Below are 25,851 nucleotides of genomic sequence, written 5' to 3'. Positions count from 1 at the left end.
CTGGAAGCCTCCCTCCTGACAACCTTCTGGGTCTCTCCCTGACTCATGGACATTCAGTGCGACCCCACTGTCTAAAAAACAGTCTAGTGTTAGCACTAAAGATCTTTCATTATGTGGCCCCAACATGCCTTTGAAGCCTTCTTTTCCATACTCCTCCGCAAACACTCTCTCTTCTAACCAAATGGAACATCGGACTCCCTAACGCTTCCCTTTTGCTCATGCATGTCCTTGAGTATGGCATGTCTCCCCCTTCCACCCAAATCCTGTCCATCTTGCGAGGTCCAGGTTAAATCTGGATCCTGACCCGTTTCGTGTGCCATCCTCTTTCCTCCCAGGGCAGAGGAGTGGGATCTCTCTTCTCACCCTCATCCTAGTCTTTCTGTTTGTTGTCACAGGTGCTATATCTTTCTGTTCACTTAAAAAACCTCACGTGGAAACTCAGAGGACCTCTGAAAATGCCAAGCCTTCCCAGTTCTAATAAGTAAACAAACAAACAAACAAAAAAACGAGCCCTAAGGAGCCAAGAGGAATGTGTTTTACTAGCCAGTTTGGTCTGGCTTCAGGAGCAGGTCTGCCAAGACTGCTCGAAGTAAAGCTCTGTGGTTCGCCAACGCTCTGCAAGGAACCTGAGAAGTAGCAGTCTGATCTACAAAGTCTTGAGGTTGGCACTCTCTATCAAAATAGTACTTACAGGGACTCCACCAGCCTCAGAGCTAAAAGGATGTAACCCTTCTACCTCTCTCTTCCTCAGAACCCTCTTTAAGTCCTATCTTGTCTAGTTTTGGGGGGTTTTGTTTTTTTTCTTTGGTTTTTTTGGCGCGGGGAGGGGGGTGTGTGTGAATGAACTCTTGGTCCACTGAGCTAGAAGGTTCTCAGAGATCAAGGTATCTGGTTAACCCCCTCATCTTAGCAAAGAGGATAAGGAAGCCCAGAAAGCAGAGGGCCTATGTTCAAAACCTGTAACCTGGTCCTAGTCCTGGTGCTCTAACTACCATTGTGTACTGAGAAATCCTTTTATTTCTACTATAGTAGGTCTGCTAAAAGAATGCAACCCAAGGCTGGAGGGTGTGTTTAGGGAAGGAACTCACAAGAACCTTGGTGGTTTTCTCAGTCCGGTCTTTGGCAAGGTTAAAACCACAGCTGGGACAAATCCGCGGTTTATGCCGGTTGGTGTAGACATAGCTACAAGAGGGATTCTTGCACTTTCCCCGGCCTCTTGATGTAGCCAGGCCCAAATCCTAAAAAAGTAAGACCACGGTTTAGTTCTATAAGTCAACTTATAACTGGGCAGAGCCAAGAATCAGCATGACCCGCTACTGGCAAAACAGAGGAGAGTGGCAATTGCAATACCAGACTCAGACTAACCTCCAAAGAGCCTTGAAGCAAGATTCCTTTTCTGCAGCTATCCCCTTTCAGCCTTAATGCAGCCTAAATAACTTGGGCAAGTCATTCACTATCTGTGAAACAAGTGAGTTGAATCTCAAGGGTCAGAAATTCAATACCTTCAGGGTCCAGGCAATCAGCAGAGTGAAGCAGGCTATTCTAACAGAGAGTACCAGAGACTGGTGAACTAAAGATTTCGAGCTCCACCTAAAGACAGATTTTGACTTCTGAACTATCTAAGCTCAAAGCTCTGGCATCGAGGATCCTAGGACAAATTGCTGTTTCATCAGAGAGAGGGTCTTGGGCAGTTTCCACTAGATGCTATCCCCAGCGGTCCCCCACAGCTAAAGGGAAGAGCACTGAAGGTACGGATGGCACAGAGGAGGTAGTAATTAGGTCTTTGGAAAAAGAAGCCTGAGCAGCTCTCCAGGATGAGAGACATTCTCCTCAAGGAGCAGGCCAGATGAGGCACGAACCCAACCATACCGTGCTCTCTTGCTCCTACTGAATCCCCAGCACAGGGCACGGCATGGAGCAGGTGCTCAATAGTTTTTGAGTTTTAAGAAATCCAGCTGCTTTCTCAAAATCTGTGCACCTTACTCAACTCAGCAAGGGAAGCTGCCAAAAGGTACCTGGCTGGATGGTACCTTAAGGATCAACAAAATAGAGAATGTTGAGCAAGAGGAGCCCCAACATGGTATCTAAACCAACACAGTATTTTACAGGCAGTGAAAACTGAGGACCAGAGAAGGAGAGAGCCTTGCCCAAGGTCATGTGGCATGCTAACAGCAGAGCCAGAACCACTTTTGGACTAGGTCTTTCAACATGTAGTGTTTATTCCACTGCTCCATGCTGCTTACCCTGCAGAAGGGTGACCCCAGAGTCACACATTCATTTACTGGGATGTTAATATGTGTTATGTTAAAAATAAAAGTGGGGGAGGGAAAACCTTGATGGGCAATGCCAAGTTAAACAAAATAAGCTGCTTTATTAAAGCACTTCTCAAATCCTTTAAGACACTAGTATTGAATGTGACTCTGTTTTAGGGAGAAAAAGTACATTTCACAAACTTATTTGTGGAACACACTCTGAGGCTAAAAGGTCCAAAGACTAGTGAATGTTGAAGATGGACTTGAATCTCATCTCCAACTATTCTCAACAGAAATATCCTGGTCTCAGCTGGCACAGACTTTACAAATCTCACCTGGGAAAAACCACCCAGCTGACTGACCCAGAAGCTAGGATAGAGTCAACAATCTATCCCTGACCCTCCTCTTGTTCCCAAATACCACTCACTCCCCATCCACCTCAAACTCCTACTCACCCTCAACCACAAAATCAAACCATTTCTACGTCAACCCAGCAGCTAGTTGCACTTACCAGTGTGACAGTACAGCTGTACTTATATGGAGGAAACATATCAGGCTTGACCTCTACAACTTTCACCTGAGATGTCCTGTTGCCCGGGCCATTTGGTAGCTGTGGATCAGAACAAATTATTTAGTGCTTGTGAACTTCAGTCAAACTCCTGAGGCCTTCTGTCCTGAAATGGCTTGAGGATACAGTTGCCAGGCATTTGTGAGCTATGCTCCAAATGAGCATTCTGGGATGTTGGTCAGCAGTTACCAGCCCACCAAAGGTAGGGTGTCACTTTCAAGTCCAGGGGTTGCCATACCCTTCTGCACAGCTTCCAACACTGCACATTAGAAACACTACTAATCAGATTCACAACTGCTGTCAAGACAAAAGCATGTAATCGCTCTATACACCAATATGTGATTGAATACTGCTGACATAAAGGGGTATTAAAGATTACTCACTGAAGTGTCACAGGGTGAGAGGGAGATCATGGTTGTTTCCCATTTTACCATACTATAAACTTTTCAAATGTTCTACATGGAATACAGATATTACTTATATAATTTAAAAAGATGAAGCATTCTAAATTAAAAATAATTATTCCATAATACTGAATTTAAGTTGATTTTCAGAATATAAGACTTCATTTAACTTAAATGGTTTAAGACTAGCAAAAGGGCTTATGGCTTTTAACATATACCCAATGTTGCCAAATCAAAAAGGTAACTATTTACAGAGAAGAACAGGAGTTTACACATGTGACGAGAGCTGGAAAATCTAGGAAGCAGTTGAAGCAGAAGAGATTACCATCCTTCTATACGTCAAGATCACACATGCACCCAGTGCTGACACCACATCTGAGTAAAAAGAGATCCACCTTCAAAATAGAAGCTGGCTAATATTCTTGTTGGGGCAAATTGAGAACTATCAAATAAAAGAAGTTACCTGGCCAGAGCCCATGGCAAGGGAGAGGGCAGACCAATTTTCCTATTCTAGTTTGGTCCATCACAGGGTTTCCAATTCCAAACTGAGGGGTGGTGAAATTAATGGGCTGAAACCAGTATTTTGCAAAAAGAAATGGAAAACTGACTGCATATATGAGCACAGCTTCATTAAACTCTTAAGGTGTAGATGTATGTATATGTTGACTGGGCTGTAATGCAAAAATGTGTCTGTTACTGAGGGTCATGGTCAGAAAAGTGCTGATTTAGGGATTTTGATCGTAACTCTTCCAGCCACATATGGCAAAAGAACTAAAAAAGAAAAAACCACACTAATCATAAATATGCTTGAATACATGCAACTCTGACACCTGGGAAATCTTTAATAACTCTATCATTAAATGGAATGAACTGCACTGGTTAAAACCCGGTACATGGAATAACAGCCATGCTTTTAGGTTTAAAAAATTATATTTAAAAAATAAACACACACAAATGCAGGAAAAAGACTTGAAGGCTGAATGAGCACACACCAAACTGTCAATAATAGTTATTTCTGGGAGGCAGGATGGATCACAAGGAATTTATTTTCTTTCTGCCTTACCTAAATTTTCTGTATTTTCTACAACAACGATACATTCACTTTTTAAAAATGATGGCTAAAGAGACAGGACAACTAAATGCAGTATCTAATCCTAGACTGGACCCTGTATTGGAGTAGAGAAGGCTTTAAAGGACATAACTGAGTAAAAGATGACAAAACTGAAATACAAATGATAAAGTATCATATCAATGTTTCAGTAACAGAATCTCTCTATTCTTTGGAAATTCACATTGAAGCATTAACAAATAAAAAGTCATGTTACTTACCCTAAAATTATGTGTATGTTATACATACACACATACACACACCCAATAGGGAAGACACACGAACACAAATAATAATGCAAAACAGGCTAACATGTTAGCAACAGGTGACTAAGTCAAGAGTACATGAGTGCTCTTTGTACTATTCTCACTCTTGCAACTTTTTTTTGTTTTAAATTATTTCCCAATAAAAGTTTACAAACATGCACTCATTTTTACAACAAGGAAAGGAAGTTAATTAAAAAATAGATAACTCATTCATGCTAAACCTCCTCCCAGAGTTCTACCAGTCTAAGAATAGGCTTTTTGCCTATGGCTTTGAGACCCTCAATGGAGGCCCTGTTCTCGGAGCAGCCAGGCCCCCCGGACAGCTCCCCCTCTGTGGAATGGGTCTTACCTTCACCTCACCAGTGTTAGATGGCTGTTGGATGGGCTGGCCCAACTGCTTCAGCGTGCTTGGCTTCAGGCCACAAGTCCTCACAGAGGGAGTCTTATCTGAGACAACCAGGAGCCAAACTGGTGACTTAAGTGCATTCAGAGTCTCCCTAAGTCTCTCATCTCCATGCTCAACCCCCACTCCTGCCCCCTTCCCATTAGACAGCCCCTCCTCCCGGGTCTGTCCCAGCCCTTACCACTCAGGGGGAAGGCCTGCCTGGCCCTGGGCAGTCCCATGCTGCTGCCTCGGCCCACATTAGCTGGAGCTGGCAGAATTGCTCTCATGGGTCTTGCTGCAGCCAGTAATGAGGGCTTGCCCCGTGCTCTGCCTTTAAGCTCTGGGGCTCTGGGCCCAGGGGTGAGCACATCAACTCTGGAAAAAAAAAAGTGGGGGGGGGGGACTCTCTTAGAAATTCCAGACTAAGGAGAAGAAAACCAAAGTACTATCTTCAGATAGAACTTTATTAGAGGAGCAGTGTCTTGATTCAACTGTCAAGTTAACTGTCAGCTATCTAAGGCTTCAGATATACTGGGTTAAAATTAAACCATTAAGTAGCTGTGTAACCCTGAACAAGTAATTTCATTCTTCTGTTTACCTCAAGTTTCTAACACGTAAAATAGGACAGTAATTACATGTACTTCATGGGGTCATCATGAAGATAAAAAAGTGCAAAACAGTGCCTACAGTGAAGAGCATCAACTGCTATTGTAGTTATAACATCTAACCTGCCTCTAATCAGCCCGAGTATTTCAAGTGTAAAGTCTCCCACATGAGGGCAGCTAAGAGACCCTGGAGGACGAGGTCCATGTTTTCTTCATCTTTGCACCTCCAGTGTTGAGGGTAAAGCCTGCACCACAGAAGGCCTCAAAATATATTTGTTAAAGTGATTCACGTGCCCAAAACAAAAGGTCCAAAGTGCATGGCTTCATTCTCTAAGGACACAGAATCATCTCAAAGTATATTGTTAAATTTAAAAAAGACAGGATGTTCAGTTATGTATGTTAATGCTTCCATTTGTGTAAAGAAAGGTAGGGAAATACACACACACGTATATACATACACATCTGACTCTTGAACAGCATGTATTAGGGGCACTGACCCCTGTACAAAGTCTGTAACCTCAGTCAGCCCTCTATAGCGGAGGGGCCACACCGTGTGGATTCAACTAACAGCAGATCGTGTAGTGCTGTAGTATGTATTTACTGGGGATAACACCCCCAAGTGTAATGGACCTCTGCAGTTCAAATCCGTGTTTGTTCAAGAGTCAACTGTGTAAGTATACACTTGTGTGTGTATATATTTCCCTACCTTTCTTTACACAAATGGAGGAGTAACATACATAACTGAACACTCTTTTAAATTTAACAATATTATTTGTATACAAACACATCCATTTGTTTGAATATGCTTAAAAATATCTCTAGAAACACAGAAAGTTGGGAATATTGCGGAAATGGGAAAGGAGCACTGAAGGATGGGATAGAAAGGACATTTTTGTGGGGGGGGGATTTCCTTACACCTTGTTTTTGGATTTCCTTACACCTTTCAAGTTTGAACCATGTGAATGTATTGTCTATTTAACAACAAAAATCTTTTAAATCACCATAATGTAAATGAGAATTTTATTTTGGGCCAAATAACTGTCTGCTGCAGGGGGCTGGGCTGCACACTATGGGACGTTTAGCAGCAGCCCTGGCCTCTACCCACTTAGCACCAGCAGCACTCCCTCCCCTGAATTTTATCAACCAAAAATGTCTCCAAGCATTACCACGATGTCCCCTGGGGCAGAAGTGTTCCCCACTGAAAACCAATGATATGAACAAATAAGAACCTTAAATCATAAGTCTTCTGGGAAGGGGCTACATGGAGAATTCAGTCAAGCATTTAAGGAGAGAAAGCCTTTAAGGCGGGAAGGAAAAATAGCCCTCTCTGCAAGGTGCTAGACTGCAAGCTTCACGCACTATCTTTTTCAGTCTGTATGGTCAGCCATTGAGGATAAGATTTTTTTACTACTCAAGATTTTTCAGAGCAGAGAATGGACATGAGGTGACCATGCCCACGGTCAACATGCCCACGGTCAAACAGAAGTTTGGGACAGAGTCATAACCAGAACTAAATTCTCTGACCACCAGAACAGCAATATTTCTACAAGTCACCTTAATAAGGCTTCTCTTTCCAAATCTAGTATCCAAGATTGGATACTAGGTTGGTTAACATTGCCCACAGACTGTATCAGCAAGTCGCTATAGTAACTGCAAGACTCTATAATAAATCAGTGTCTCCAGGCCTTGGTATTTCAACAACAGGAACCATTAATTGGGCTCTGCAGCCTCTCTCAGGAACGCTCTAAGGACGTGGGACAAAACAAACATGGGCATTTCCCAAGCTGCTATTCTAAACACAATCCTATAATACATAAACACATTGGTTTACCCCGTAGCCTTTTTAGGAGCAGGGAGTGAACTGGAGGTGCTGGTCCCCTCGGCTGGCAGTGGCATGTCTAGTCCAGGACTGTCACTCTCAGTTGTCCCCAGAGAGACCTGAGGCTGCACACCACTCTTGACCACCGGTGTCTTAGTGACTGCTGTACCACGATTCCCAGGAGTTTCCTTGACCAAAACATGGGCATCTGAGATGATCACTTCCTCCCACTCATTCTCCTCACCCACTTCTCTTGGAGGAGCTACACTTAGGAGCTGGCTTACAGCTTCTGAGTTCTCCAGAGTCAGTTTTGAAGCATTTTCCTTAGGGGAATTCTGCTCAGTGGTGACAGGCTGCTGACTTCTTTTAACCACAGAGCCTTTGGAGGAGCTGCCAGAAGCCAATTCCACTTTGACTTTAGTTGGCTTTTCCTAGAAAAAATAAGAATACCTTTTATGCCTGTGGCATTTCCAGCTGACAACACATTCATAAATACTCTCATTTGATCCTCATAATGGTAACATATGGGCAATAAATAAGAAGCTGAGGCCAAGAAAGGAAGACCCTAACTTAAGGTCCCAAGTATAAAACTTTCTGAACCTAAGTCTTCTGACTCCAAGACCCTTTCATCATAGCATTCAAGGTCTGAGTTAGGATAAAACTGTTCTCCTAACAAATTTCTTAATGTCTCTCTAGATTTCAGCAAACCAATGCTGACATTTTGTACCTTGACCTTTGATTATTCAAAGCCTATTTCTCTATGTCTGGAAAGAGGATGACATACTGCCATACTGGACCCTGAAGTCCTAAGTTGTTTACTTTGATGGTCCCTTTATGAGATTTACTTAATCCCAATGCAGTCACAATCTCACATGAATAGACAATGCTTCCAACTCCACTAAGGAAAACTCCTATCTATTGTTTCAGATTCTTTCAGTTGAGTCCTAAAAGTCACTGTAAAGTTGGTTTACACATATGCCACAAACTTCTCACTGGGTCAAATTAGCTCAGACATGATTACAGTATGTAATCGTACATATTAATTAAGTGCTGGAAAATATTTAAACTCACTAGAAATATCAGCTGCTATCTCAGACAGACTGGACTTTCACAAACATATCTACACACACACATACAATTAAAACTTTTTTTTTTAAAACACTGGTTGTCTTCGGGATAGGTCTCAAAGGCTTTTTTTGTCCATATGAATAGAAAAAGGCACTAAAAACTAGGAGACAAAACACAAAAGCAAGGTTCTCTCTAGGCTCTGCTTCACACTAACTACTTACGTTCCCATTATGGAATAGGAGAGCTCTGTGTCTGTCAGCAGCAAGACCTTTTGGGCAGCCTAATTCTTCAAATGAAGGGGCAGGATCCCCCTGTACTTTGCAGGAGGTTTAGCATCTGCGGCCCATGCCATGACATTTCAGTATTAACTCCCAGTCACCGACTAACTACCAAAATGCCCTTCCATTTTGACAGCCCCCCAGGGAACATGCTGTCTCTGGTTAAGAACCTACAGAGACAACCTTAAGAAATCTCCAATATAGCATTCTCAGACTCTAACACACAATAACAGCCCACGAGGACAAGAAGAATTCCAAGTAAACTGCACTGAGCTTACTTTATTGACTGCTGAAGAGGAAAGAGTCAGCAGAAAAACAAGAGACAAGTTAAACTAATCCTCTGGGACAAGATCTTTGAGCAAAAGATTACCCACCAAGTAGACTATATAGACAAAAATTCTTTGCAGGAAGACTATAATTTAAGCAATCAGAGCGAAAAACTCTAGCTGCTGATTTCACATTTCCTAACTCAGCCTACCCTTTTTCAATGTCACTTTCTTTCAGGATAGAAGGCAAAATACTATCAATGGATCGCTCAGAGACCTCAATTACTGCTATCAGAGAGCCCACAGGAGTGAGGCCTTGAGCTAAAGACCCTTCTATACCACCTTTTGTTCCATCCAACTCACTGGGAATTGTGCCACATGTTTCTTGGACTAAATTTAGCCAGTATAAACTCTAGAACAATGTAAGAAAAGGTGAGTCATTTCCTGACTGGCATGGACACATTTGGAGCTTTCAGAAACTATTTATACTTGCTGCTTCAGAAATCAGAACTCAAGAAATTTTAAGATTCTGCAGCTAAATAGCACAGCAATGCCTGAGAAGTGTAGTTTAGTAGAAAAGGCGCTGGCATAATTAGCTATGTGAAAGTAACAAGTCACTTCTCTTGAATCTATTTATCCTCAGCTGGAAACTTGGGAGCTGAACTAGCTAATAACCAAAGTCATTTTTATCTCTAAAATATTAAGTGCACCAATGGTAAAATGTTACCCTTTTCCTTCTCACATCCACTTATTCTGCTCCTATGAGATTTAGAAATCACAGTATTTAAAATGGTAATTCTGGGAAAAAACCTTTAGGGGAAAAAATTATGACTTAGCAAGTCAAGATGGGGGACAAGTAGCTAAGAAAAAAAAAATGTTTTCATGTCATGAATTTGACCTCAGAAAAAGAATGGCTCAAAAGTTATTTCAATCAAAGAGGGGAAAAAGATGTAAAATGAAAAAGAAAGGCAAAGTAAAAACAGAACCTGAAGGAGACAAAGATTGATTCGGCTCTTTCATGCAAAAGCACAGGAAATAAGGTCATCTGACAGACCTGCTGTACATCAGCGAGCAGGGGCCAAGGAAGACCCCAACTACTACCCAACTCAACCTTTCCACTGCAGCTGGGGAAGTACACTCTGGGGAGAATAATCAGGGTGGGAATAAAATGAACAGCTTACTATATAGCACAGGGAAATACATCCAGTATCTTGTAGTAGCTCACGGTGAAAAAGAATATGAAAATGAATATATGCATATTCATGTATGGCTGAAGAATTGTGCTGTACACCAGAAACTGACACAACATTGCAAACTGACTATAACTCAATAAAAAATAAATAAATAAATAAATAAATAAATAGAGAGAGAGAGAGAGAGAGAACAAAAACAAAACAAAAAAACAAAAAAAGACAACAACAAAAAAAGAATGGCTTCACAGCAGCACACAAGAAACTCTCAACACTAGGCACTAGGTCCTTCCTGACCCTTGGAGAGTTAACTTTAATAGAAATAATACAGACAATAATTATACTGTGGTCAACAATGGGAGCAGTGAACCCCTACTGAGGATTTAAGGAGTGTGCCATAAACTTCGCAAGGATAATTTCATTTGACACCTCCAATAACCCTAATGAAGTAGGCACTACTAATAACTTCCATTTACAAATGAATGGAAAATCTAAATCAATAACAGAAACATAAAATGGCTTGCCAAAGGTTACAAAGCTAAATACTTGACAAGCAGGGGTATGAACTAAGGAAGCTGACTCCTGAATTGTATTCTTAATTATTAACCTACTGTGTCTCCTTGGTGCTATCCTGAACTCCAACACTCAGCCAGGGGGCAAAAGTCTCCATCCTAGTATTTTTCAGAGATGTTCTGTGGAAACTGTCTCAGAGCAACTTACTAGGTATGCTGTTACATAAAGTTTTCTCTACAGAAATAAAGTACAGACCATGCTGAGTTAAACATGACACACACAATCCTAAGATACCGTCACAAAAACAACACCTCTTCATTTTCTACCTACCCAAATTCCATTGATCTTTCAAGACCATCTAGACCACCTCCTCTATAAAACCATCCCTGACTATTCTAGTTCTTTGGCCCTAAATAATTTATACTCTCATATCAAAAATGTGGCAAGTACGTATGCTTTATATAGTCAGTCTATGTAACAGGTAACAAAAAAACACGTGTTGAAATGAACTTCACAGGGGCATAGCTCTAATGCTCATTTATTTATTGAGCACCATTTGCTTAGAGAGAGAGGTACACATTTGGAAAGTTAGAGTCAGACTATGGCAGATCCTGCATATCAGGTTAAGGACCTCCACTTTACTAATAGGAGCTATAGGAGATTAAGAGGACTTTGAGCTATGGAGTGAGAAGATGTGCACTGTGCATGTGAATAAATAAGCACTCAGAGGGAGGGTTAATTGTTAAAAATTTAACCCTAATAAATTAACTTGGTGTAGTCATTCATGGTAAGCTATGAGGCAACTAAAGATAATGTTTCTGAAGACTATTTAATGGCATGGATATATTAAATGAAAAAAAAAAAAAAAAAACCCAAGGTACAGAACTTGTATAGTCATAGAGAAAGACTGGAAGAAAATACACGGAAATGTTAACTTTAATGGCCTTTCTCTGGATGGTATAAGACTATGGATAACATTTTCTTCTTTTTTTAAACAGTCTACAATGAAAATGACTTACTTGTATCATCAGAAAATGTAAAGGAATATTAATTTAAGTCATCTGTTCTTAAGTGGAACAGGAGGCCTACTTTGTGAGACTTTCAAAGCAGTGATGGACAATGAACTTTTACCTTTGGGATCCACTTCCCTCCTAGGAAGTTACCACAGGTAGGGCACTTAGGTGGTTTGTGCCTGGTGACATATGTAAAGGAGCAACCTGGGCTGGTGCATGTCCCATGGCCCCGTCGGGTGTATGTAGTAGTCTGTTTGAAAAAAAAAAAGAGCAGGTCAGATTCAACACCAGTCTAACCTCTCTCAGATCCTAATGACCATTATAACCACGACAATGCCAGGATGCTAGCTTGTAAAAGGTTAGCCAAGTCATGGTATTTTAAAAGGTCAGAATTGGAAAGGACCTAAGATACAACTAGTTCACTTTTTAGAAATGGAGAAAGTGAATTCAAATGAAGACAGCTGCTCAAGGTTAGAGTTAGGTACCAGAAAAATACAGACAATAATAGTTGATATTAATTGAAGTACCACACAGTGCTAAACACTTTATCAATATCTCATTTAATGCTCTCAGCAATGCTGTAAAGTAGGTATTATTACTACTGAGGTTCAGAGTGCTTAAATGCTTTTCCTCAAATTGTGTAGTGACTCAAAGGCAGAGCTTGACCTCGAACAAAGATCTTTTTGATTTCTGTTTCAAGATTCGTTCCACACATCCAGCTACACCCTGTGGCTTTGAATATTCCAAAGTATTCATCATCACTCCTGATTAAAAACCAGAGAACCTAGGACCTAGGGTTCAAAGATACAAGAATAGGTCATGGTCACTAAAAAATGAGAGGTAACTTGAGTTGAGTCCTCTGACTCAACAGAATTTGATTATTTGCATACAAATATCAGCCACTGGCTCTCACCGTCTCCAATGATTTCCCTTTGAAGAGAATGTATTACATTTCCGCTACAAGTAGAATTAGCCATGCTCCTTTTCTTGATTAATGCTGGGAAGAAAATATTGTCAGATTGGTTCTGTCACTTGTGAACAGTTTACTCAGCTTTTAATCCCAGCTTCCCTAGCTTGGCTAAAAAGCAAAAATCTCCCTCAGGTAAACACTAAGCTGCCACTAGGCTTCTTCCGGCCAGAACACGTAAGGAAAAGGTGATTTTGATAGTTGTACTAGGTCAAGGATGAATGTGAAGTGGTGTGGCACCAAGAAAGAGACCAGGGTTCGGGTTCCAATTTTGTCACTGATACACTGAATGACCTGGGGCTAAGTCATTTTAGCTCTTGGGCCCTTTGTTTCCTGTTTTGTAAAATCACCTGCCCCTTCTGCTTAATGGATATACCTTGACGAGCAAAGAATTTGCAAGAGACTATTATTAATGGGATAGAAAACACTGTATCTTATCTTCTCTCAGACTGTGGCCCTGCAAAGAATATTCATTATGAATACCCACCCAGAAAGCAGAATAAAGTTACTTCTATAAATTACCATGAACTTGGAAATACTCCTAAACAGTAGCTTATAGAAATGATTTTAGAAAATAATGCGAGTGTTTATGGCTAATGTTGCATTAAGTATTTCTAGAATAGCCTGGCTGACACTTATTAGATCATAAGAGAATAGTAATTTCCAGAAGAGGAAAGGCTCAGGAGAAAAAATTTGTTTCTCCATGAATCATGTTACAGTGGTAGTTCCTATTGAAGATACAACAGCTTTCTTATCTAATGTATTATTTATCCATAGCAAGGATTTTAGTAGATAGACTGTGACAAGGTGAAGATGTGTACTACTAATCCTAAAAGAAGCCACTACAATAACAAGACAAGTTAATAGCCCACAGACAATAAAAGAGATAAAAGGGATTCATAAAAAAAAATTCAAAAGAAATCATAACAAAACAGATAGGACCAAAGCAACAGCAACAACAATAACAAATAGTAATATGATAAGATTTAAACCAAACCATATGAATAATCTCACTAAATATATATGGCCTAAATGCTGTAATTATAAGACAGAGATCATCAGATATATCTTGCTTTTAGAGTCAAACTACATACTGCTTACCAAAGAAAGTACTTTAAAAAGCTAAAAAAGGTAAAAGGATGGAAAAAGATACACCTTGTTAATAATCAAAAAAAAAAGCTTGATATCAGACTAAGTAGATTGCACAGGCGAGAATAATGCCAGATAAAGGTCAAGTCATACCAAAGAAGTGATGAGTTTATCAAGAGGATTTAACAACCATAAATGTTTATGTACTTAGTCAAAATATTTGACACAAAAACTAACAGAACTGCAAAAAGAAACAGATAAATCTACAATGATAGGTGGATGCTTTCTCTCAGTAATTGACAGAAGTAGACATAAAATGAGCAGATACAAAACTACTGAACACTATCAATCAACTTGACCTAATCTGAAATGTACAGAACATTCTACCCAGTAGTAGAATACACATTCTTTCCAACTGCACATAGAACATTTATCAAAACAAAAACATATTCTGAGCTATAAAATAAGTCACAGTTTAAAAGGATTCATGTCTTATAAACTACAAAGTTCTGAACACAATGGGATTAAACCAGAAATCAATAAATAAAAGTATCTGGAAGTAATACACTTCTAAACAACCCATGGGTCAAAGAAGTAAATTAAAAAGTATTTCAAACTAAATGAAAATAAAAACATACCATATCAAAACTTGTGGGACACCACTAAAGCAGTGCTTAGAGGGAAATTAACCACTAAGCAGCTATATTAGTAAAGATCTCAAATCAATGACCTTACCTTCTACCTTATGAAACTAGAAAAGAGCAAATTAAACCCAAAGTAAGCAGGAGAATGATAAAGATCAAGGCAGAAAAGAGTGAAACAGTACACAGGAAAACAAGAGAGAAGTCAAAGAAACCAAAAGCAGGTTAAGAAGATCAATAAAATCAATAACCTTTAGCCAGGTTTATCAGGAAAAGACGACCCAAATTACCAGTATCAGTAAAAGGAGAAGTAAAATCAATACACATTCAATAGATATTAAAAGGATAAGGGTTCCTCAAAACTTTAAACATAGAACTACCACATGATCCAGCATTTCTACTCTTAGGTATATACCCAAAAGAAATGAAAGCAGGGACTCAAACAGACATGTGTACACCAAGTTCACAGCAGCTCTGTTCACAACAGCCGAAAGGTAAAAATAAACCAAATGGCCACCAATGTTTATAAATGGATAAACAAAATGTAGTATATACACACAATGGACTGAATATTCTTCAGCCATAAAAAGGAATTCTGATACTACGCAAGATATACGAACCTTGAACACATTAGGCTAAGTGAAAAAGTCAGACCAAAAAGATATTATTTGCATGATTCCATTTGCTTAAGGGACCTAGAATATACAAATTCTGAGACAGAAAGTAAAACAGATGTTACCAGGGCCTGGAGGTGTAAAGGGAGTAGGAATGAGAAGTTACTGTTTAATACGTACTGAGTTTCAGTTTGTGATGATGAAACAATTCTGAAAATGGATAATGGTAATGATGTACAACACCATGAATGTATTTAACAGCAGTGAATTGTACACTTAAAAACGATTAAAACGATAAACTTTATATTTTATGTATTTTACCAGTTTCTTAAAAAAAGAATAAGGGACTGTTTTGAACAATTTTATGCCAATAAAGTTGATAACTTAGATGAAATGGACAAATTTCCTGAAAGACAAACTATCAAAGCTCACCCAAAAATACATAATCTGAATAATTCTGTATTTTTCAAAAACTGGAGATGCAGTTATAAAGCTTTCCATAAAGAATCTCCAGACCCAAATGAGTTCACTGGTAATTCTACCAAACATTTAAGGAATAAGGCCAATACTACACAAAACTCATCCAGAAAACCGAAAAGCAGAAAATATTTCCCAACTCATTCTATGAGGTAAGCATTACCTTAATACTAAAAGACAAACACTGTACAAGAAAATGAGACCAATATTCCTCATGAATATACAAAAATTCTGAACAAAATTTTCAAGTCAAATCAAATCCAATAATATATTAGAAGGATAATGCATCAATGCCAAATGGGATTTATCCCCAGAATACAATTAATTTTAAATTTGAGAAATAATATTAATCACATTAACAAGCTAAAAAAAGAAAAAAACAATCATCTCAAAAGGTACATACAAAAAATTTTAACAAAATCCAACATCCATTCCTGATAAAAGCTTCTAGCAAAGGGAACTTCCTAAACATAGGGTACCTATATACCTAATGATGAAAGACTCAATACTTTCCCCCTAAGATGAGGAATAAGACAAAGATGTCTGCTCTCACCACTTCTATTTAACACTGTACTGGAGGTCCTAAACAGTGTAATAAGACAAGAGAAAGAAATAAGGAATCCAAATCAGAAAGGAAGAAATAAAACTGTCTTTATTTACATATAACATGATCATCTATATAGAAAATGCAACCAAATCTACAAAAACACATGAATTTAGTAAAGTCGCATGATACAAATTTAATGTGCAACAAATCAACTGTGTTACTATATACTAACAGCAAACAATCAAATATTGAAAATTGTTTTAAAATACCATTTATGTTATCCTAAAGAAACATGAAATATTTAGGAATATATCTCAGTCTACATGCTGCAGTGTGTGATGGGAAAAACACTGAGAATCAAAAGACCTGAGTCCTCATTCTGGCTTGTCTTGTAGCCCAATAGTCTTGAATCATATAAAGAACAAGTTCTTTCTCTTCTCTGGGTCTTTTTCCTAATCTGCACAGTAACAGGACTGAATTAGATCAGTGGCCCCTCAATTTTTCTAAATCATATATGCTTCTGAAAATTTGATAAAAGCCATGGAACCTATCCCAAGAAAACACTCTCAAGGAGAAAAGTCTGTATGTAACTTCAAGAGTTCATTGATCCTGTCGGGCTCCATTCAGACCCTCCCCCACTCCCTTATCCCGAATTAAGAATACATGGACCAGATAATCTCTGAGATCTTTGCCAGTCCCAGTGTCCTAAGGATAGGACCTTTAGGAAACTACTTGGGAGAGAATTCTTATGACACCTTCATCTACACCAATTCCCCACACACTGACCAGTTTGATGGAGGTGGGGTTCTCCACAACCGAGTAGGCAGGAAGAGGCAACATGATGAACTGTGTGGCTGGCGCAGAGGAGTTACTCTCACTGGAATCCTGTGAGTGCATGGAGAGAAGGCAGATTTATTAAGATGGAGTGAAGGCACCAAGGCCACCCACAACACTGAAAGACCAATCAAGTCCAAAAACCATGTGCTTATCCAGTAGGTGCACCAAAAAAAAACAAAAAACAAAAAACTACAATTATCTCAAAATATAAGTTTGATTAAGAACAGAGATAGAAAAAAAAATTACCACAGGGAATATGCTATCCTCATTTTACAGATGAGAAAATAGAGGTTCTTAGGAGACCTAGGACTCCTAAGATCACATAAGCAGTTAGTGGAAGGACCCAATTCTTCTGGCCTTGTCGTATGTTCTTAGCAACCCACAATCTGCCTTAACCAGGCCAGTGGCATGCTTCATTACCATAACCAGCACTGAGGCAACAAATAATAAAATAGATTTAAGCCTGACACGGAATCCTTTGCAGGGGTACTGCTCTCATCCGTCCAGACCACAGGGGCTGCAGCATGCTGGTCCACTTAGCCTGCGCAAAACAACTCCTACTTCTCTGAGAATGCCATCCTACCCAGGGTAATAGAGGGCAGGTGGCAGCTCCCACCCCCCACTTCTGGAGACCAGGCTATAGAATCACTGAAAATGCTCTTTTTCCTCAACTGGGCATGACACAAAAGCCACTGGGGGAAAGAGCTCCCTCTTCTTTCTCAGCTATTAGTACCATCAACCCGGCCTTAAATAGAACTTCCTTCTTCCTAATTACTCTGAGCCCAGTAAGACCATCTGAAAATCCTCCTGAACAGTTCAAGGTGCCACTGTGTTTGCTGAAACAATCTTCAGGGAACATAAAATCCCAACTAACACTAACAGCCTGAAAGATCGTGGCTTTGACTCATGGATAGCCCAAATATCATTCCTGTCCCTCCTGCTAATTAACATCCCTTATTTCGTGTAGAGAAAATACTGGCTATACTGGGCACGAGGAGTTGGTGAGTGTGCCTAAGAAACTGAAGAGAACTTTGGACCAAGTCCAAAAGCAGAAAGCTGCAGTCCAACTAGAAGTGCCATACCAGGTTTCTTAATTACCACTGCCCCAGAATCACACTGCATGGTGCTAATTGCCTTTTTAGCAATTCTAGATAAAGCAAAAAACATCAGTACCAGTCACTTACCCTCATGACTGTCACCACTGACATGCTCTCCCCCACCTGGGGGTGGGGCACTGCCAGGCTCCCAGTGGGGAGGTCTGGTGAGCCATTCACTAAGGTCTCTTCAATCACGAGGCTTGTCTGGTAAGGTTGATGGCTCTCCCCTACCTCCAGGGAAGCCTCGTTCAGGAGCACATCCTGGCTGAGGATCTCTGAGGTGGCGATCTCCTGTACAGCACCTGGCTGGGCAAGAGCTCCCACATCCTCCGCTAAGGCCTCCACAGCCAGGCACTGTTCTGCCACGCCTGCATGGCTGGGCACTGTCTCCAGGGCAGTGTTGGATACAAGAGATGGTCCTTTAGGGGACATCTGGTTCTGGGCCACGCACAGCTCTAGCTGAGGGCAGCTCCGATCCTCCTGCAGGCTGCTCTTGGGGATGATGATGTAATCTGAGCGGGGGAGGATCTTGCGGAAACCTGGGATGTCCGGAACCACAGCGGTCAGTGCAGAGAGCTTAGAGTTCTGAGGATGAAAAAGCCAGGTCGGGGAGACAAGCAGAGATAAATGGAGTAAGACCACATGGATATACACTTATAAGCTCTTTTTTTTTTCCTGCAGGGGGACCAGAAAGACTCCATTCTCTTGACCTAAGACTTAGGCTCAGCGTCTGTGAACAGCAATCTCATTTTAATCTGAATCACACCTTAGCCAATGCAGCTTACTCACTTAACACATAGGAGACAGATAATGTGGATTAGACTCTGAAAGGGCACTGATCTTGGCATCTGAAACTGTGAGCTGAAATCCCATGTCTGGTGTAGTCTTCAGCAAATCCATTCCCCCTTGTATGAGGAAGCTGGATCTGGCTACTAACAAGTTCCTTTCCAGCTCTGAAACTTTAGGACTCTGAATTAGCTAAAGATTTAAATACCAGAATGTATAATACTCAATAAAACCTTTAAAAGCATAAAATACAAATCAACAGGCCAAACTGGAAATCAAGGCAGCAAGCAAGGATTCTGACATCACTGGTTTCTCCCAGACTTACAAAGATGAGGATGAACAGATCACAAGCTAAGAAGGCTTCACAAGAGAATGTGTACAGGGAAGCAGTTATCTGATAAAGGCCTGAATATAAACATTAACACTGACCTAGGATCTTAAGGCTTAAAAAATACTTCCTTGACCTTAAAAACCAATCCTATTAAGTTAGGTACTATTACTATTCCCATTTCACAAGTGAGGAAATTGAAGCTCAGGGAGGGTAAACTTTCCCAAAACACAATATTAGTAAGCAGTAAAGCTGGGACTCCAGGCCAGGTGTTCTAAGGAGCAAGGAGACCAGGTACTAGAGGTACAACCCTGCATGGCTAACTGGCACCAAGAAAAAGGTACTTTTGTTTTATTTTTTCAATCCAAACTGAAAGTTACCCAAAAAGGAAGACAAAAAAGTTCAAAGAGAATAGTTAAGTGAGAACTGAAATTAAATAGAACAAAAAATAATTTCAGAAGCATCATTTAAAAGGAAGTAAGTCAATTACAAAAAGATCCTTAAATAAATCAAAAGCAAGATGTCGATGCGACTACTTAGAGTACAAAGGAAGCCCTCAGAGATGAAACTGTTAAAAACAGCACTCAGATGAAACATGGAAGCAGACTGTCCGAATCCTTTATGGAGCTTTTTTTGGAGAGATAATGAAGAAATGATATTCTCAAGTCACCCTTTGAAGCAGACAGTTCAAGACTTAATCAACAAATCCAGGCACACAGAAACCAGGCTGGCCTGAATGGTATTCATCTTACAGTCTGTAAGGAATGACACTAGACCATGCGCCCTGCTACTTGGCAGGAGACCTGAATGGCTGCAAGGAGAGAGTCAGCCACAAAGTCTCTGATGGGCTCCCCAAGCCTGCAGCAGGAGGGTCTTACCTGCACACCAGGCAATGTGGGAGAGGTTAAACAGCACATAAAGCCTCACCCAGTCTTGGCACACTCCAGATGTTCATTAAATGCTACCTTTTCTTACTATATGGTCACTGGACATTTAATCTACTCAAGATTTATTGACCAAATCAGTATGTGCCAAGAACTCAGCAAGGTGTTATACGTCATTTATTTTAAACATTGTGAGTAGATACTATTATCCTCATTTTACAAATGAGGAAACCAGGACTCAAAGGTTAAGTGATTCTTCCAAGGTCACAGCTAGTTAACGTTAGAGGTAATCTATTCATGATCTTGGTGGTAGTGACAGAGATGATACGAGACATAAATTTACATATGGATAAAGAAAAATCATTATAGATGATCTACTTAAATTTTTAAAAGTCTTAATAAGGACTGATATCAGTGTCTAGTTTTAAAAACCTTATCACTCCAGGATTAGGTAGTTTTCCTGTATCTTGGGCAAAAAGACTGCTGGCTTTCTAATGGGGAAACCAAAGAGTATGTGAACTTTTCCTAGACTCCACCTCCTCTTCCACACAAGGATTGTTTCCCAGACTCAGAGTTTATAAATAAATCATTGAGGAGTACAGGGTGGCATCTCCAAGACTGTAGGCAACACTGAGCTCTTCCAAGAAGACAAATGCCAAGCCAACAAGGACAGAATAGTCTAAAAGGGTGTAGCAGATGGGCTCCACTAAGGGAAATACCACCTGCGCTGCTGCAACACTGTTGCTGCAGTCCCACAGAACCTTTGCTCTGTGTTATCAAAAAAGAAGTCAGCAACAATTGTTTCAAGGAAACAAAAGGGAAAAAAAGGAGTTAAGGCTAAAAGGTTTCAGTCTGCAATAACAAGGTTATTTTTTCCTGCAGGAATTTCAGTCACCCCCCAGCTCCAGATGCTTAATAGCTGTAAGTGCATTTTGTTACTGTGAACTACAAATAACAAAATGGTAGACAGATAAGACACAAACCTAAGTGCTTCCTTGTTTATTCTTTAAACCAAGGATTCAAAGCCTCAGTCTCCTCCATCAACTTCAGCTTTAACCTTGCACTTCTCCTAGCATACCTCAATACCACCAGTGGTAACAAAAGAATGTGGCATTATATAAAAGCAGCTGTATCTACCGCTAAACATGCAAGCCTAATTGCTGATTATAACTGACAGTGATCAGCATGACACAAATTCATTACATATACATTCAACCGACAACATGAAAACTCTTGGTACAGAAGAAATGCCTATAGAAGCTGCTCTATGAAAAGAAAACACTACTACTCAGAAGGACAAGGGATCTGACTTTTGCTAAAATTCAGAAAAGGAACGTAAGGCTCACTGCAGATAACCCAGAAAATGTCAGCTCCATTTATTGCTGCAACCAAAGAAGACAAGAGAGTGCAGGGCATCTTCAAAATAGAAACAGACAATATCAGATTCAAGACAGGTAAAAGTGACTCAACTCAGTTTTCCCAAGAAAAAGAAACAGGAGAACATGGGATTGGTCACCCCAAAGCCTTAACCACTGAAGCGGTGAAGGGATTAGTTGGGGGGAAAAATTACTTACAGGATCCAAACCTTCTTTCTCTAGTTTGGCTTTCTCCAAGTAGTAACTCCTCTCCGCCACACTGAGAAGCCTCCAGCTCTCGCTAATCTTCTTATTGATCTCAGACTGAGGGAGGTGTGGGAGCTCCTGCTGCACTTTCAGGTAGATGTCGTAATAGTACAGAAGGTAAGCAGACCTGCAGGAAGCAATGACTTCTTAAGGTTTTCCTTCACTCAACCAGTAAATACTCCAAGTCAAGGTTTATGCAGTGAAGAGGTAAATAAATACAACAACCCAGCTTTTCATTTCAAAGGCATTTATCTAAATAGAGACTGAAGCAAAAAAGCATTTAAATAACATCCCAGAGGGTAAACATGAGGAGGTTTCTCCCTCCAGAAACCTGGAAGTGAAGGCTTGTCTGGTTTACTTTTCCATGACCACTTTTTCTGCAGGGATGACTGGCATGAAATCCCAATATGAGCAAAGATGGATAAAGGTGCCCTGTCATTCCACTCTTAGGTAAAGGTTAATTAGATGGATTATCACTCCCACTCTACTCCTCTCCACAGCCTTTTGTCATCTCACTGGCCAGCAGCACCTCAATAAGGCTGAGAGAGGGAAGCAGGTAAAACTATCAAAGTGATCCAATACTAAGAACCTCACCAAGAAGTCTACAGTGTTCACAGGTAAGAGGGTGATTAGAGCTACAATTTTGATATTCTTTATAGATACCATTGGTGCTATTTATAATCCCACATTTTTTTTTATCAATGTCCTATTTAAAATATTTAAATGACAACAGTATTAATCATAATTTTTTAAAGTGGTCCTCTTGTACAGAGCTTCCATCATTTGTATGTATATTTTGTGCTATAGCCTGGAAACGTGACCAAGATCTTGACAGGAATGGACAACTGCTGGCATCAATTGGCCACTTCCCACTCCCTGTCTCCCTCTCCCCACAACCTCAATGCCCATTCGGAAACTTTAACAGTTGACTTGGCACTCCCAATGAGTCTGGACATAGCCTAACATCTTCTTCAACACAGCTCTCCAAATAGCTTCTATTTATAAATGCCAGCTACCAAAATGTGTTGGCTAACCTGGGTTTCTTGGCCTTTTCTCCATGTATTTTATATTTTTTCTTCTTCTTGGGTGGCCCAGGGGACGTATAACAGTAGGCTTCCTCAATTTCCTCCATCACGACAGTTACCTCAGTACCATCATATGATGCATCCATGGCTAGAGGAAAGTCAAACATAAACAAGTTTCAAGAATCTACCCTAAGGGGACAGCAGCCCCCTGAACCAATGATCCCTTATCTCTGCCAGGCCTTAAGGCTTAGTCATTTCCAAACTCAGCAGATCCAGAAGGACCTGGGAAACTTACTAAACATACAGAATTCAGGGTTCCACTTCTGAATCAGAATCTCTGAAAGGTATGGCAATCTGTATGCTTAACAAGTGCACCAGGTGATTCCTCTGACTAGGCAAATCGGCAATCACTAGCTTAGACAGCCCTTTCACTTACATTCACTCATGGGACCCTCAGTAATCCTTCAACTCAGAGATTTGTTAGCCCCACATTACAAGAATTCCCTACGGTAAGAGGTAAATAGTTGGCCAGGAGTCAGTTGTGGACTCTCCCTCATGTTTCATCACTTGAAGCAAAATGCTTCATTGACTCATTCATTCATTCAGACATGTAGTTAAGTTCCTATATGTAAAGAGTTTCTCTACACTCTGCCGGCTTGTGTGACTTTGGGCAGGTTCTTTAGCTGCTTTAGATTCAATTCTCTCAAAAAGAGCCATGTCTCAATCATCTCACCATAGACTTACAGTGATAAGGCTCCAAGGACATAACTCCATTTGAGAATCGTCAAGTGCTATACAAAAAGGTTCATTATTAAAGATGGATAACCTGTGGCTGAGATGCTTAATGACCTGCCCAAGGCTACCACACCCAGGGACTCGAAAGATTTCTTAAATTCAGTAATTCATCTGTGACCTTTCTTTCATTATACTTCACTGCTCCCACCTCCACTGGAAAGCTCTAAACCAGCAGTGATCAAAACACTCTCCGTGATAAATGTTCTTCACCTGTGCTCCTCAGTATGGTAGCTACTTATGGCTATTAAGCACCTGAAATAGGGCTTGTGTGATTGAGGAACTGAACTGATTTCATTTTGTTTAACTGTAATTAACTTAAATAACCACATAAGGCTAATGACTATGGTACTGAACAGCTGAGATCTAAGCTGTAATTTGATAGACCAACTAACTCTCTAGCACTGACCTAAGAGACAGAAAGCCTAACAGCTTTTCCTAGAGAAAGGAAAGCATTAAAAACAAAACAAAACAAACAAAACAAAACAAAACAAAACAAAACAAACACCTCAATGACTAGTTCAAGAAGAGTTAATTTGGGGCCACATTCTAAGTTAGGGTTTTGCCCACAGACTCAATCTTTGGAGGAAGAAAGGTTCCCAGAAACTACTTGAATTTTATGAGAGCGAAATAATACAGTTGCTCCAGAAAATCTGTTAGAAGAGAATTCAGGATTCTGGGAAGAGGGAGGGAGCCATGGTAGTAAACACAGAACTGGTATGTGCATTCCAAGGTCCACTCCGACTTCATTTAGACCTCAATCCACAAAAGATGAGGTATCTGTTAAAGTATGAGAAAAAAAGCACCGTATATTGAGTCAGGAGACCTGGATCCAAGTCTAAATTCTAACGATGTGATCTCCAACAAGTCTATTCCCCATCCTAAATTTCAGCTGTTCCTTGAGTGAGACTGAAGAGGCTGAAATCAGCAGCTCCTAACTTTCTGAGGCAAGAATTCCTTTGAGAAGACTATGAAAGCAAAAAACCCTCTCCTAGAAAATGGAGACAATATTTCACCTGTAACTTAAAAGATATACCCAGGACCAAGGACACAATATTCCTAAGGTTCTTTCCAGTTCTGTGTCGTCTTTAAATGATTTCCTTTCCCACTGGAAAACAAACAAACAAAACCCACCAAAAACGACCCTGTATTCTGTCTTAGGGCAACCCTGGAAGAAAAAATAACCCACGACTTGGCTGAGTAAGAAATAGGCCAGTGCCTTCACTAAGTAAGGCCCTCTAGGATTCAAATCTAAGCTATGTGAGGACTGTGGTTTTTTGCCTTTAATAATTCACTTCTCAGCCCTTGATAATCTTGCAAAGAAAAGCAATAAAATAAGTAACTGCAGGGGAGCGTCTATAAAGAATGACATACAGGGTTTTAGCACCCAGAACAAAGAAAGCTAAAACAAAATCATTACAACCATATTGGGGTGGGGGCAGGAAGAGACTATCCTGGGTTTTTGCTTGTTTGATTAGCCAGTTTTAAGCTTGAGTCCATAATTGTTTTTCAGATTCTAGGCCTCACTCAGTAAAGCAATGGAAGAAAAAAAAAGAAGAAAAGAAAAATCGGCAAGATAATATAAATGTTAAAACCAAGCGCTCTGGAAGGCAGATCAGGGTATTATTTTAAGTTACGTATTTTAATAGCACGCGCAAAGCTCTATGACCTTGAACCATCCATTTACTCTCAGCCTCAGTTTTCTCATCTGTGAAAGAGGGCATAAGGGCAGTACCTGAAATTTGTGAGGTACTTTCACTGTTCCACCAGCTCCTCCTCGGGACCTCATTAAATGGCTGCTAACGGCTCAGCTGTGGGCAAGGTTTGACTACGGGCCTTAGATGTCCCAAAGGTACCAAATGCGGGAGTAGGAGACTAAGGCTCATTGCTACCACTATGTGGAACAGGCAACAGGGCTGAGAGAGCCAGAGCACTCAGCTCGAGGACGCCCAGCCGGTCCACGGTGCGGTGCGGTGCGGTGCAGCACGGTGCTCGAGGGCCGGACTTACCCGGAGGAGCGTGCAAGTTGCGCGGCTCACATTCCCGGAGGCGCCCGGCCAGGGGGCTCGACGAGGGGACTGGCCGGCGCACTCGGGCTCCCCGCTGTCGGCGAGAGGCGGCTCCAGTCGTGACAGTGGCAACAAGGAAGTGGAGACGAGGGCTCGCGCGCGCATCCCGGGTGCTAAAGGAGCCCCGGCCCCGCGGCCCCGCCCGGCGACACACGGCGCGGAGTCGCGACAGCCCCTCTCGGATCCCCTTCCTCAGAGTCGCGATACAGGGTCGCGTTGGGCGGGTATGAGAGCACAGGTTCGCTCCGCAGGCTCTTCACTGACGCCTGCTGAGGGCCCCGGGGGTCAAGCCCCGGGGAGCCCGAGGAAGTCAGCAGGGGCACGGGCGTCACCGCGGCACA

The 25,851-nt window shown here is 40.9% G+C and overlaps 1 protein-coding gene across 1 annotated transcript in view; it reads right to left on the bottom strand.

Moving 5' to 3' along the window:
* HMGXB3 (HMG-box containing 3) overlaps positions 1-25,851 on the bottom strand; it is a 28,695-nt gene that overhangs the window by 2,025 nt on the left and 819 nt on the right. Inside the window, 12 exon segments of the mRNA XM_032468719.1 lie at positions 1,089-1,238; positions 2,764-2,862; positions 4,948-5,045; positions 5,183-5,358; positions 7,420-7,838; positions 11,854-11,985; positions 16,857-16,955; positions 18,092-18,589; positions 21,577-21,751; positions 22,659-22,797; positions 25,451-25,691; positions 25,693-25,850. Of these exon segments, the coding sequence (XP_032324610.1) occupies positions 1,089-1,238; positions 2,764-2,862; positions 4,948-5,045; positions 5,183-5,358; positions 7,420-7,838; positions 11,854-11,985; positions 16,857-16,955; positions 18,092-18,589; positions 21,577-21,751; positions 22,659-22,797; positions 25,451-25,691; positions 25,693-25,850 (2,384 nt within the window).

This window comes from Camelus ferus, chromosome 3 (genome assembly GCF_009834535.1).
Source record: "Camelus ferus isolate YT-003-E chromosome 3, BCGSAC_Cfer_1.0, whole genome shotgun sequence".
NCBI classification, from domain to species: domain Eukaryota; kingdom Metazoa; phylum Chordata; class Mammalia; order Artiodactyla; family Camelidae; genus Camelus; species Camelus ferus.
Note: the sequence above shows the minus strand (reverse complement) of the source record. Positions and strands in the feature narration are given on the sequence as shown.